We start from the raw sequence: 13,510 nt of genomic DNA, 5'->3' as shown, positions 1-13,510 counted from the left end.
GGGGCCAGCGCGGCCCTTTGGACCCGCCCCAGGCCGGGGGCTTTTCTGGGGAACCCTGCGGGGGGCAGGCGGGCCGGTCAGTAAAGGCAGGTCAGCGGCCAACAGCGAAGTGCTGGCCTTTGTGGGGCTGGCCGGGCCCCTGCACGGGCTGCCAAGTGGCCAGGGCCAGGCAGCGCGCGGCCCCGCCCTCCCACCACGCCCCCCGCCCCCACACTCCCGCTGGGCCTCCTGTGAAGCTGCTCCCCTCCCGCACAGGGGTCTCCTGCCACCCGCCGGCCTGCAGACCACCCCCTTGAGAGCTGCACGACCCTAGAGCCCGGGGGCTCAGGACAGAACCAGCCAAGGTGCAGGCAGGCAGGCAGGCGCCCTGCGGAAGGCGGGGGGGGGGGGGGGGGGGGGGAGCCAGGGGGCACCACATGGCCAGAGGTGATTTTAGTTGCCTGGTTTGTTTGGGGGCCACACACGGCTCAGGGCTGACTCCTGGCAGGATTCCGGGGACCCAGAATCTCAGAGTCCATGCATGCGGCCCCGGGGTCTGCAGCGTCACTGCAGCACACCCGTGTCACAGCCATGCGCACACCCAGCACCGCACGTGCACCCGTGTCACTGCATGCACACCCACTGCATACACGCCCACTGCATGCGTGCCCACATCACTGCCCGCACACACCTGTCACTGCACACCCACTGCGCACCCACACCACTGCTTACATGCCCACGTCACAGGCGTGCATGCTCACGGCACCGCAGGCATGCCCATGTCACAGGCGTGCACGCCCACGTCACTGCACACACGCCCGCCCGCGTGGCTGCGCTGCGTTGACCACATGCCCAGGCGTGGGCCAGGGGCCGTGGCGGCAGCTTCCCTGCGTCCCTCGTCCCCCTCAAGCTGAACAGCGGGTGCGCACGAGTCCAAGCCCGAGTCCAGGCCGGCCCCGCGGGGCTGGCGGCCGCTGCATCCGTCCGGCGTCCTCCGGCCTCCCCAGGGAGCCGCTGCTCTGCGCGGGGCGGGCGGGGACAGCGGTGGGCCAGAATGGACCTGGCGGTGTGGCCGGAAGGGCTGCGGGCGGCCTGTCCCCGCTGAAGGCCAGGGAGGGTGTCCGTGAGGAGTGTGGCTGCGCCCGGGGCCCCCCCTGCCCCACCCCAGCTCCCGCCAGGGGCCCCGGGATGAGTGAGGGGGTGGCGGAGGGAGAGACCGGCGCAGCACGTGGGGACCCAGAGCACCGAACCCTAGAACGTGGGCCACGGGGACAGGGGGTCCCTCCTGGCACGGAGGGAGGCAGAGCGCCCTGGGGGCTCAGCGCACTCTGACCTTCCTGCAGCCCCTCACACTGCCACAGTCCCCTCCCTTCCGGCACCTTCATCCCCGCCCCCACACTCCCCCAAGGCCAGGGCCCAAAGCAGGACACAGGGATAAGGCGCTGGCCGTGCCGCCAACTGAGTCCAACCCCCGGCATCCCACAGGGCCCCTGAGCACCCAGGAGAGAGTCCGGAGAGCAGAGCCAGGGGAAAGCCCTGCGCACCGCCGGCCGGCTGTGGTCTAAGAAGATAGATAAGAAAAAAGCTGCTTCGGTCAGGACCCCGAGCCACTCATGGCTCCCCGTCCTTGCAGTGAGCTGGCCCCGGCCCCTGGGCTCCCCGCACAGTGCTCCCGGAGCCTTCAGACGCGGAGCACCCCGAGAGCCCGGCCCAGGGCTCCTCCCATGTCCCTCTACACGGCCTCCCTGCGGCCAGGCCAATTCCCTCTGTCCTTCTCGTGGTTTCCAGCTGCCAACCAACAACCCACAGGGGGTGGGGGGCGCACAGGCCCTTCCCCACCCGCCCCGCTGCGCTGGCCTCAGGAGCCCGGGAACCCCAGCTCCCGACACCATCACTCGCTGGGGGGGCACCCCGGGCAGGGCGGGGGCACCCGGCCGCGACAGCGGGGCCCGTGGGAGCAGGGGGAGCGCCAGAGTTCCAAGGAAGAAGCTGAGAAGGATTCCAGGCTCGTGACCGTCCAGCGGGGAGGGCGCCGGCCCGGCACGAGGCTGGCGGAAATGGTGCCCGAGTGCAGAGCCAGGAGTAAGTCTGAGCACCGGGTGTGAGTGAACCCCACCCCCGGCCCCGCAAAACAAAAAAAAACTCCAGTTTTCCTTCTGCTCCTGCTTCAGGGGGCACCGGGGGCCCAAAGGGGCTGCTCGGGGTCCGCCAAGCCCCGTCCGAGCAGCAGAGGACGGAGGGGGCTGGGCAAGGCGCCAGGGCCGGCGGAGATCAAGGCCCTGGGCATCTGGAACTTTCCCCTGTCCCTCCAGGGCCTCCTCCCCCAGGCGGGTAAACTGAGACTGGGAAGAGCGAAGGGAGGAAACAGGCAGGAAGGAAACCATAAAAGGGAGAAGTCCACGGAGGCCGGGGCAAAGACGTCAGCGCCGAGCGTCCTCCACGGGACAAACGCCTTCGGGAAAGAGGCTCCTGAGCAACATGAGGGGGGGAGGGGGGCTGTCCCAGGGTGCCCTCGTCACTGGAGGGGGGATGAGCACTCTCCCGGAGAGTCAGGAGAAGGACGCTGACCCATGAAGGGCACCCCAGGAGGAAGGCGGGAACCGTCTCCTGCGGCCTGCCGTGGCCCTCGGGGAGGAGCCCCCCAATCCCAGAAGGGGGTCAGCCATGGAGCAAGGCAGGGCGCGCCCGGGAGACCCCCGTCTGGCCAGGACTGCAAACAGCCCCAGGCCAGGAAGTCCCACAGTTGGGGTCACCCGGAAATCAGGGCCTCCCTCAGGCCATGCCCACCCAACCCCACCCAACCCCACCCCATCAGGAAGCCCGGACACACCAGGAACCAGGTGCACACGTGTGTGTGTGCATGTGTGTGCGTGTGTGTTTGTGTGCGCGAGTGTGTGCGTGTGTGTGTGCGTGCGCGTGCATGTGCGTGTGTGTGCGTGTGTGTGTGTGTGTGTGTGTGTGTGTGTGTGTGTGTGTGTGTGCCCGGACTCCACAGGAGAGGAAGGAGGCGGCAGGCTGGGACACCGGCCAGCGGGAGCCCTGGGGGGCTGACCTGTGGTCTGCACACCAGCAGGGGCGCGGGGGTGTGGCAAATTCCTGGACATCCGGCACAAAACTGGACCCACCACACGGCCCCGCCCCACGCGCCATGCGCACGGCAGATCCCGCCCAAGCTCACAACCGTCATTTCAGGGCCTGGGTCCAGCAGGCTGGACTCTCCCGGGCTCTGTCCCTTAGCTGAGGGCCGCAGGTGGGCGTGGGGGAGGGGCGGCCCCGGGCACTGCACCGTAAGGCGGGTGGCGCCACTCCCAGGCTCATGCCAGGGAGGCAGGGGGGTGAGGGGCGCGCTGGCACGTCAGGGCTTGACATCAGAGACCCCGTCTCCCACCGCATCAGCCTGTGGTGCTGGGTTCGGGGCAGGGAGCTGCTTCCTGCTCTGGGGGCTCAGGGGTCCCCCCTGCCTGAGCTTCAGGGCCCGGGGGTGGGTCCAGTCCCGGGGAGGTCTGGGGGCACCATGCCCTGCCATTACCCACCCTGCACTCCGGAGCGGCTCGCAGGAGCCTGAGCCCAGCCAGGTGGACGCAGGGTAGACCGGGACAGTCCCACCTGCCGGCCGTACTGTCCCCCGCCAGCCCTGCCCCTTTAAACATCGTTTTCTTCCACACTTTTTTCTTTCAAGAGAAACATTTCACAGGGCTGGAGTGATAGCACAGCGGGGAGGGCGTTTGCCTTGCACGCGGCCGACCCGAGTTCGATTCCCGGCATCCCATATGGTCCCCTGAGCATGGCCAGGAGTAATTCCTGAGTGCAGAGCCAGGAGTGACCCCTGAGCATTGCCGGGTGTGACCCAAAAGGCAAAAGAAAAAAAAAAAAGAGAGAGAGAAACATTTCATTTTGTTCTGCTTTGGGGGCCACTCGCAGGGGTGCTCAGGGCTCACTCCCTGTGGGGTGCCGTGCGAGGGCGCGCCCTGCCTGCTACCTCTCCCGCCCTCGGCGCCCTCGGGGGCCAGTGGCTGGCGCCCTCGGGGGCCAGTGGCTGGACAGTGGGACAGTAGCCGGCAGCGTGTAGAGCCCTGGGCACCGCAGCCCTCCGCGTTCCCTGCACGCACCTGCACCCACACGCGCCTGTGCAGGAGGATGTCTGCAGCCCCCCGGGGCGGGCGAACCCCACCCAGAGGGTAACTCTAGGAGAGCCAAACCGCTGAAGGCAGGGGAGCGGGGTGAGACAGGCAGGTGGGGCCTGGGGAGGGACACCCCCCCAATGCTCCCGGGAAACCCGGGCTCCCTCTCTGCGTCACGGGGAGGGCTGGACCCCGCACCCGCTGGCCCAGGGCACTCACAGCACTGAAGCACAGGGGAGCCAAGAAGCTGGAATTGGGGGTCACTGTGCAGGCCGGGAGGAGCAGGGAGGCGGCAGGCGTGGGGGTGCAGGCACCCGACAGCGTCAGAGGCTCAGGGAGAGACTGGGGACCCCCTTGGCTCTGCCCGGTGGCACAAGCCCCAGCAGGACGCACAGGGGAGAAGAGCCCCCAACCCCGGCCCCGGAGAGCCCCGGGCGGGCGGGCGGGCGGGCGGTGGGCTCCAGCCCTGGGGGGAGGGAGGGGAGCCCGGGCCAGGCCCAGACCCTGCTCTGGACGGGGTCACCTGAGCCCGTCTGCAGAGGCAGCGCCAGGAGCCCTGAAAAGAATGGAAGGAGACCGTGGTGGAGGGTCCCGCAGGAGCGAGGCACCGGCTTCCCGCCTCTGCTCGGTGGCCTGGGGACCCCGCGAGCCGCGGGCACGGGGCCGTCGGGGAGCCGGAACTGCCACAAAGGGCCACTCCCAGGCGGCCTCATTAGGGCCGGGACAGGCGGGCACATTCAGGGCGCTCACAATCGGGCCCTTGTGGGGGGCGGGGGGCTCCCGGGGCCTCTGGTCGCCAGACAAGCGCGGCCGCCTTCTTGCCTTACAGCCCGGAGCGGAGCCGCAGATGGAGAAGCAGATTCGGGGAGACAAAGGCCGCGGCCCCAGCAGCGCACGGGCTATTTCGGGAAATGGGTCAACTCTCCTCGGGGCCTCCAGGCCGGAGCCACTGGCCCGCCCGGCCTGCCCGCGCCCCCCGGAGCAGCAGGGACAGACCCCCAGCCTGCCCGCAGCCACGCCCACACCCACCCCAAGGTCTGACGGCTCCCACGGAGGGAAGCAGGGGTGAGTCCAGCCCAGGGCCTCCAGGGCTGGGCTCAGCAGCCTCCCACTGCTCCCGGCCACCCCCAAAGCCACCTCCCTGCACAGCCGCAGGACACGGGCTGACGGGAGACCCCTCTCCCTCCCCCCCTCCTTCCCTCCATCCCGAGGGCCGCCAGGTCAGGGTGTCCAATGGGGAGCTCAGCCTCACCCCCACAGCTGACGGACGTCTCCAGCAGGGATGGGGGTGGGGGAGTGCGGAACCCCCTGGGAGCCTCTGGGACCCACTGGGCCATCTGTGCCGGCAGAGGCCCAGGCCCTGGCACTGATGCGCGGGTGGCAGCCACGAGCCTCCTGGGCAGAAATCACTAAGAAATGCCAGCGCGTCTTCCGCCGTGACTGCTGGGGGGACACAGGGCAGGGGCGGGCGAGTCAGCGGGAGGCTGCTGGGGGGAGCCGCCAGGGCCATTTGGTGCCAAATGGAGCAAAAGAAAACAGAAAGGCAAGTGGCCAGCAGGCCCTGACCAAGGGCGGGCGGGGGCGCAGGGGCGCGCATGGCTGGCACGCATAAGGCCTGCAGAGCCATCCCCGGTTCTGGCACGGCCAACCCAGCGCCACGGGGAGGGGCCCTGGCGGTCCCCGGCCCCGCTGAGGCTGAAATAAAGACAGGGCCACCTCTTCCGAGCTGCCCAGCTCCACCGTCTGCAGACCCGCATTTACTGAGCATCTACTACATGCTGGGAAGGCGGGGCCCAGCCCAGAGCAGGTCGGGAACTGGGGGCTCACAGAGCGGGCAGGTCTGTCGCAGTCAGCAGAGCTCTGTGCCAACGCGGTCCCGGCTGGGGATCGGGTGACGGCGGGGCAGTAATTCCACCAGGCTCTGCTGCTGGCAGGGCACAGGCTGGGGCCAGGCCCAGCCCGACACCTGCCCCCAGCTTAACAGCCCCCACTGGGATGGAGGGGCTTCAGGAAGAGAGAACGGGGTCCGGGCAGGATTGGGCAGACAGGGCTAGACTCAGTAGGGGGACCCCAGAAGCCGGCCCTCTAAGCCCCAGGCCCCGCCCATCTTCCCTACACTGGCCAATCAGTGGTACGGAGGGGCGTGGCAAACTGGGCGTGTCCAGCATGGCCCAACCCCCCAGAGCAGCCCTGGGCAGGTTGCAGGGCTCCAACCCCAAGGGTGGGGTAGATCTGCCCCAGCCATCTGGACTGGGGGCCCCGCTCGAGGACTGGAACACGGGTGCTACACCCGAGACCCCCGTCCCCTGCAAGCCTGTGGCCACTCTCCTCCAACAGACGGGCTGTCCCCTTTGAGGCTCAGCCCAGCACCCCACTTCAACGCCCCCATAAACCTGAGAGGTCAAACCAGGGCATGGGGGTGTGGGGACGTGATGGACATCGCCCTGGCCCCTAGGAGGGCCCGCGGGGACAGCGGGGACAGGCGCCATGCCATGGGTCTGCTCCCCTGACCCCTATTGCCTTTTCCTCCCCTGGAACGGGGCTCTCCGGGGACGACTCCCACCGTGGGACCCTCCTGTGGGTCCAAGCAAAGGCCAGCTGAGACCTGCCCCCAGTGCCCCCAGGCTGGGCAGCCCAGAGCTGGACGAGAGAGAGAGCGAGGGGGGCCCAGGGGGAGGGGGAGAGAGGGTCTGGGGGCTGACCTGGGCCGGGCTCCTTCCTCCTGATCCCTCGGGAGCCCGGGGCCTGTGACCTTCGCCCCAGCTTCCACTTTCCCAGGCCGGCGTTTCCTCCTTCCTGTACCCTGGCCACAGCTCCAGGATGCCCAGATGCCCAGAGCGGGTGCGGGTCGGCGGAGGTTAAAGGCGTGGCCCACACCGCGGGGAAGCGAGAAACCCACCAGGGCGCCGAGAGAACACGCAGAGCCGGTGGCTCGGGCCCCCGGGCTGGAGAAGGGGCGCAGGGGGACAGGAAGGAGCGGGAGGACGTCTCCCTTCACCCCTGCTCCCCAGCCCACCTCGGGGAACTGAGCATGGCCAAGAACACGCAGAGCAGCTGATGCCTGCCACCCGCACCCACCCCCCTGCACGGCTGCAGCCTCAGGCGGGAGCACGATTCGCGGGGAGCATGGCCAGGAGACCACATACACACACACACGCACACACGCACACACACACACACTGCAGTGGCCCCGGGACAATCCCTCCACTTTGCAGAGCGGTCGCTTACCAGGGCAAGACTCAGTAGGGGGACCCCAGAGGCTGGCCCTCTAAGCCCCAGGCCCCGCCCATCTTCCCTACACTGGCCAATCAGCGGCATGGAGGGGCGGGGCAAGCTGTGGGCGTGTCCAGCATGGTCCAACCCCCCAGAGCCCCAGGGGCAGTGATGCTCTGGGGTCTAGCCTGGGGAGGTGGACCCCATACTTCCGGCCACACCTTTGGGCTCTGGAGGGACCCCCAACATCCCTACCAGCAACTCAGGAGCTGGGCACGGAACAGAGGGGGCCACACCCTCAGCCCCTGGACCCTGGGCTGCCAGGCCTGTGGTCAGGGGCCATGGGGAAGCAGAGAGAGGTGGGGCTCGGGCCCCAAAGCCCCTGACACAGCCCCAGTCCCAGCAGGAGCAGCTCCCCCCAGGCCAGCCCCCCTCCCCACCCAGCAAGCCCGGCTGTCAGGGGCCTCCGCCTGGGTCCAAACTACTTGTACCCCCAAGTTCCACCTGGACCCCTGTGTCTATGGTCCCTGGATTGGCTCTGTGGGGCCTGCACATGAGCATGCACGCACACACACATACACACATACAAACACAGGCTGACAGCTACATACACTCCACCCATCCAGTGACTGACAACTATACACACACATGCACACCCAGAAGTTGACAACTACATACATACACACGCACACCCAGAGGTTGACAGCTACACAAATACACACACACACACACACGCACACGCACACCCAGAGGCTAACAGCTACACAGGCTGACAGCTATACACACACATGCATGTACAGACACAGGCGCACATGCGCGTGCACTCATGGGCACAGACACACAAATGTGCACAGACACACAATCCCAGAGTCACCTGTCCCCAGGGCAGCCACACCCCCGGGGTGGGTGGGCACAGACGCAGTAGCGGGCCCTGGCGATCCCCACTACACACACAGCCACTAAATACACGGGGACGAGGTTCAGGCGCTGGGGACACTGCCCGCCCTTCCGGTCAGTGACTTGCCCAGGTCTAAGCCCTGAGGGAGACCTAGTGGGGCTCAGAAGACCCCCCACATCCGCCCCTCCGGCCCACAGGGCCCGACTTTCCCCGCAGCAGGACACCCCCGGGATGTCGCCTGGCAGCCCCACCCACAAACGTCTGCCCAAAGGTCACACAGGCGGTTGGGGCAGGGAGGAGGCCAGGGGTCTGGCCCACCGTGGGCGCTAGCTTTGCCCCCGCTCAGGAAGGCCTTACTAGCTAAGCCCACTCAGAGAGCGGCGCTGGGGGTCCCTCGAGGTGCACTGGGGCCAGCCTTAGCTCCCCAAGACCCACCCCACCCCGCCCCACCCCGCCCCCCTAACCAACAACAAACCAGCAAGAGCAGCAGAGGTCTCACCCCAAAGCCCCAGTCTGGTTTGGCTTGGGTGCGGGGGCCGCCCTGAAGACCACATACGGTGCCGCGTCAGCAGAGAGCCAGGCAAGTGCCTGCACCCCAGCTATCTCCCCAGCGCAAGACACGGGGCCCCTCAGAGGGGAGGGCAGGCCTGCGGGGCCCAGGCTTCTCTAGGTCAGCGAAGGGCAGTGGGCAGGTGGGAGGGGGCACCCGGACCACGGGTAAGCTGCTGCCTGCACACAGCCAACCTGGGTCAGTCCCAGCATCCCATATGATCCCTGAGCACAGAGCCAGGAGTAAGCCCTGAGCACTGCCAGGTGTGGGCACAACCCCAACCCCCTAAAAAAAAAAAAAATATATATATATATATATACATATATATTTAAAGTGCTGGCATTGGGAGATCAAAATTCCCAGGCTCAGTGGGCGCAAAACTGGCTTTTTGGCAACTTGGAGCCGGCCCCATGGGGCGGGGGCAAGAGGCCCCATGCAGACCCCAGAGTCATCCCGGCCCCCGGCATGTTTTCTGAGCTGCTGGCCCGGCGAGCCCAGCGCGGGGCCTTGTTTGGTACTGATGGACACCGCCCAGAGCACCGCGCGTGTGGCCCCGCCACCGCCCAGCTCCCTGGGGAGACCAGGGCGCCCCACTCCTCAGCAGGTGCTGCAGACAGCCGCTGGGGTGCCTGCCACCACTTCTGGGGTGCCCTGGTTCTCGCTGCCGGTCCCAGGAGGCACCTGGAGAACCTGGGCCCGCTGGGCAGAGGGGGCCCACCCCACCTGGGAGAGGCCCCTCCAAGGTGTAGGAAGTGGGGGTGCAGGCGGAGGGGAGGCGGCTGTGCCCTCCAGGGTGGGAGGTTATCAGCCATCTGCTCCTGGTGACCGATAAGGAAGTGACACTTCCCAGGAGAGGGGAAGGAGGGCAGAGCTGGGTCAGGAATCGAGTGTCTGCTGATTGTCAGCCTGGCCACAGTGACAACCCGCCAGAGGCCGCCCCGGGCCAGAGCCACGAGGGGGGTGAGTTCCTTTGCACCTCCACCTACTGGTCTGGAAAATGGGGAAAACCACCCCCACCCCAGACCCTCGAGGCACCAGCGGGCTCATTCCCAGCAGCCACTGCCCCCATCACAGCGTCTCGCTGTCCCTGGTCACAGCAAGTCAGAGCCGCACGCCCAGGCTCGGGAAAGCGAATCCGGGGGCCAGGACGCGCCCGGGTCCCCAGCGCCACTCCCGCTGCTGAGGGGACATCTCAAAGCCGGGCGCGCTCCCAGACAAAAACCAGTAACCATTCCGCCTGCCCACAGCCGACACTTGGGAGAAGGGGCCACATTTCTGCCCCACCCAGCCCCGGAGCAAGCTTTGTCACCTGTTCCCGTGTGCCGTGGGGCGGGAGGATGGGACTGCAGGAACTGTGACACCTCCACGCCCCCGCCCCCCCCACACACACCCCCGGTGGGTGGAAAACCTCAGGTCCAATCGGGGGCACCCTCCACTCCGCACGCCAGCCACTCCCAGAGCTCTCGCCCTGACTCAGGCAGGGCTGGGGGCCTCCGGGTCCCAAATGTGACAAAATGGCACCCCAAGAGTCTGCTGAAAACCAGGCCTCCCAGCTGGGACCCCCTCCCTCCTTATTGCACTAGGAAGAACTAGAGCCCCCCACCCCCACCCCTGCAGGTGACAAGGCCTCACCTCCCCCTGCCTTGGCCACCCGGCAGGTAGAGCCGCCAAACCTGGAGGAGAGGGTGGAGGGGAGTCTGGATACAGAGTTACAGTGCGAAACCCGAGTTGGGGCGCTAGATGGTAACAAAATATCCCTCCCCACCCGCTCACAGGTACTGGGCCCAGGGTGCTAACCCAGGTGGGGTGGGGAAGCAGCAAGCCCCGGGGGTCCAGCCGCCACCACAGCCAGCATGCAGCGGGCGGGCGCCCGGCCCTCCCCCGCTCTGTCCGCACCCAGGCTGGCCCGGGACGCGTCAGGGGAAGGCCCGGGAACATCTTCCCGGACGGGGCGAAGCCTATTAAGAGAACCAGAAAGGGTTGTTTAATCTCCACCTTCGGGCAAAATAGTTCAGCAACTGCCACCAGTGCCGGGGGCCGACAAAAATGTGGAAGAACAGGGAGGGACTCCGGCGGTGGCGCTGGGAACGGGAGGGCTGCCGAGGCCTTCGCGCCCCAGACACGCCCCCGCGCCCCCCCACCCCCACCCGGGGCCTGTCCTGGGTCCACGGGAGGACGAGGAAGACACTAGGCCGGCGCGTTCCCCCGGACCAAAGGTCTCCGCCCACAGCTGAGCCACCTCACACACTGGCACTTCCTGTAAGGCCACAGAATTCCTGGGCTTTATCTCCACCTCCAACCCAGGAGGTGGGGCCGGGATCACCCCCGCCATTCCCCAGATAAGATAAGAAACTGAGGCACCCACCGGAGCAAGGCCAGGATCCCCTGCAAACACTGCACCCCCCCCCCCACCGAAAGTCTCCTAGCATCTGGGAAGGGGGGCGCGGCACCCCAGGGCGGGCTCTGCGCCCGGCTGCGTCCTCTCCGTCCCGGCGCAGGCGGAATTCCAACACACACGTGCAGGCGCCTCGGCTCCGGGCCCCCAATTACTGGCTCCAGTAAGAGGCGAATCCGGCGCTCGGAGGGGGCTTCCTCGCCGCCCCTGCGAGCCCCGCCTCCAGGGACACCCCCGGGCCCCGTTCCCCCCACCCCCGCCGCCACTAACTCCAGCGGCAGGGAGCTTCGCTGGGGACCTGGGACAAGACTCCATCACCCCGGCGGAAAGCAACTCCCCGAAGCTCCCGGGAGAAGGTGCACGCGGGACAGCGACCCCGAGTCTCCGGGCCCGGGTGGGGTGCGGATTGGGAGGGGGAGCGTGGGGCAGGGAAGGAGAGTCGGAGGCGCGCGCGCCGCCCTTACCGTGGAGGCCGTTGGGGATGCTGCGATGGTGCGCGGGCGCCGACAGGTCGTCCAGGGACCGGCGGGTGGCCACGGGCTTGCCGTCGGGGGCCTTGTGCGGCCCGGGGGGCAGCAGCGGGGGCGGCACGTGGTGGTGGTGGTCCGGGCTGCCGCCGCTGCCCGCGCTCGACGTGCTGCTGCCGTCGCCCACGTCGCGGGCCCCCGCGCCCGGCGCGCCCCCCGCCAGCGGCCCGCTCAGGCTGGCCTGGCTGTCGATGGAGCTGCGCGAGCCCGCGCCGCCCGCGCCGCCCGCGCCCCCCGCGCCCCCGGCCAGCGCCGCGCGCTCCTCGTCCAGCAGCAGCACCAGCTCCTTGAGCTCCAGGTTCTCGCGCAGCAGGGCCTCCTGGCGCGCCTCGAGCTCGCGCAGCTTCTGCTGCGAGCGGGCCACCTCGTGCCACACGGCGCCCGCCGCGTGGCGCCCGAAGCGCTGCCACTCGCGCGCCAGCTTGCGCCCCTTCTGCCGGTCGTCGTCCAGGAAGCAGCAGAGCTCGCGCAGCTCCTGGTTGTCGTCCTGCAGCCGCTGGTTCACGTCCTTGAGGCCGCGGATCTCCAGCAGGTGCTGCTGCAGGCGCCGGTTCACGTCGCGCATCAGGCCGCCGTGCTCCAGCATGAGGCCCACCTTCTCGCCCTCGGCGCGCCGCAGCCGCCGCGCCAGCTCCTCCTTGCTCCAGCGCAGCAGCTCCTCGTCGGGCACCTGACTCAACTCCTCCGCCGCCGCCGCCGCCGCCGCCGCCGCCGCGCCCGGGGGCTTCTCCATGGCGGGCGGGTCAGCGCGGCGGCATCGCCCGCGCCGGGGGGCTGCGCGGCCCGGGGGCGGCCGGGGGGCGGCCCGGCGCGGGTGCGGCCTGCCCCGCGCCGCCTGGCACGCTCTCACGCAGCGCCCGCCCGCGCCGCCCGCGCCCCCGCGCGCTCCGGGGCCGCGCGAGCCCACACAGCTGCTGCGTCGGCGGCCGCCGTGCCGGGCGCTCGCGGGGCTGGGGCGCAGCAGGCGGAGGCCCGGCCCGGCCCAGCTCCCGAGCCCCGGCCGGCCCCGCCCACCCCGGGCGGGGAGGGGGCGGGGCGAGGAGGGGCCCCGCCTCCGCGCGCGGGGGGGGCGCCGGGGGCGGGGCCGGGCGCGCCCGCCGCCCCCGTTGGCCCCCCGCGCCGTGCGCCCGCCCGCCCGGCGGCCAGTCCGAGGCGCGCTCGCGCCCAGGTCCCGCCCCCGCGCGCCGCCGATTGGGCGTCCCCGGGGGTGTGCGGGAGGGGCGGGGCGCGGGCGGGGGGGGCGCCGCGCAGATGGTACCGTCCGCGCCCCCTCCGCTCCCGCTCCCCTCCCGGCGGTTCAAGTTTCTGCGCCCGGAGGACGCGGCCTGGGCCAATCCCCGGGCTACTGGGCGCTTTTAAAATGCAGGTAGGGCCGCGGGAGGGGGTGACGGTGCGAAAGGTAGGGCCGGGCTCCCCTTAAAGGAGACGCGCGGCGATGCGCGCCCAGCCCCTCCGGCCCGCGCCCCCGCCGCCCTTCCCGGCCCCCCGGACCCGGAGTCCGCATCCTCACGACCGCTCCCCTCCTCCCTCCCGGGCCACCGGCGTCCAGCCTCGGCTGGCAGCGGACGAACAATAGGACTCGGACACGGGGGCCGCTCTGCCCGCTCTTTGTCCCATAGCCTGCCCCGAGTTCCTCCGCCCCCCTCTGCGCCCCGGCCCCCCACCGCGGTCTCCACTGTGGTCCGCGGCTGTGGCCACCCCCCGGCCGCGCCCCGCCACTTTCCAGCCTGACCCGCAGGGGCGCGGGCCGACCGGCATGGGTCACTGGCCTCTGCCCACCCGGAGCCCAGAGCTGCGCCCCGATCCCCGCCCACCGTGTGTGCCTGG

The 13,510-nt window shown here is 69.4% G+C and overlaps 1 protein-coding gene across 2 annotated transcripts in view; it reads right to left on the bottom strand.

The window, feature by feature from the left end:
* The window catches only part of CCDC85C (coiled-coil domain containing 85C), a 31,864-nt gene extending 19,182 nt beyond the window's left edge, over positions 1-12,682 (bottom strand). The window contains exon 1 of one of the 2 annotated variants that reach the window (XM_055131156.1): positions 11,621-12,682. In XM_055131156.1, the coding sequence (XP_054987131.1) occupies positions 11,621-12,416 (796 nt within the window). In that variant the 5' untranslated portion in view covers positions 12,417-12,682. The remainder of the gene's footprint in view (positions 1-11,620) is intronic. The other variant, XM_004603745.2, reaches the window with a different exon arrangement.
* Positions 12,683-13,510: the final 828 nt, after the last annotated feature.

This window comes from Sorex araneus, chromosome 3 (genome assembly GCF_027595985.1).
Source record: "Sorex araneus isolate mSorAra2 chromosome 3, mSorAra2.pri, whole genome shotgun sequence".
Lineage (NCBI taxonomy): Eukaryota > Metazoa > Chordata > Mammalia > Eulipotyphla > Soricidae > Sorex > Sorex araneus.
This window is presented reverse-complemented; position numbering and strand designations above follow the sequence as displayed.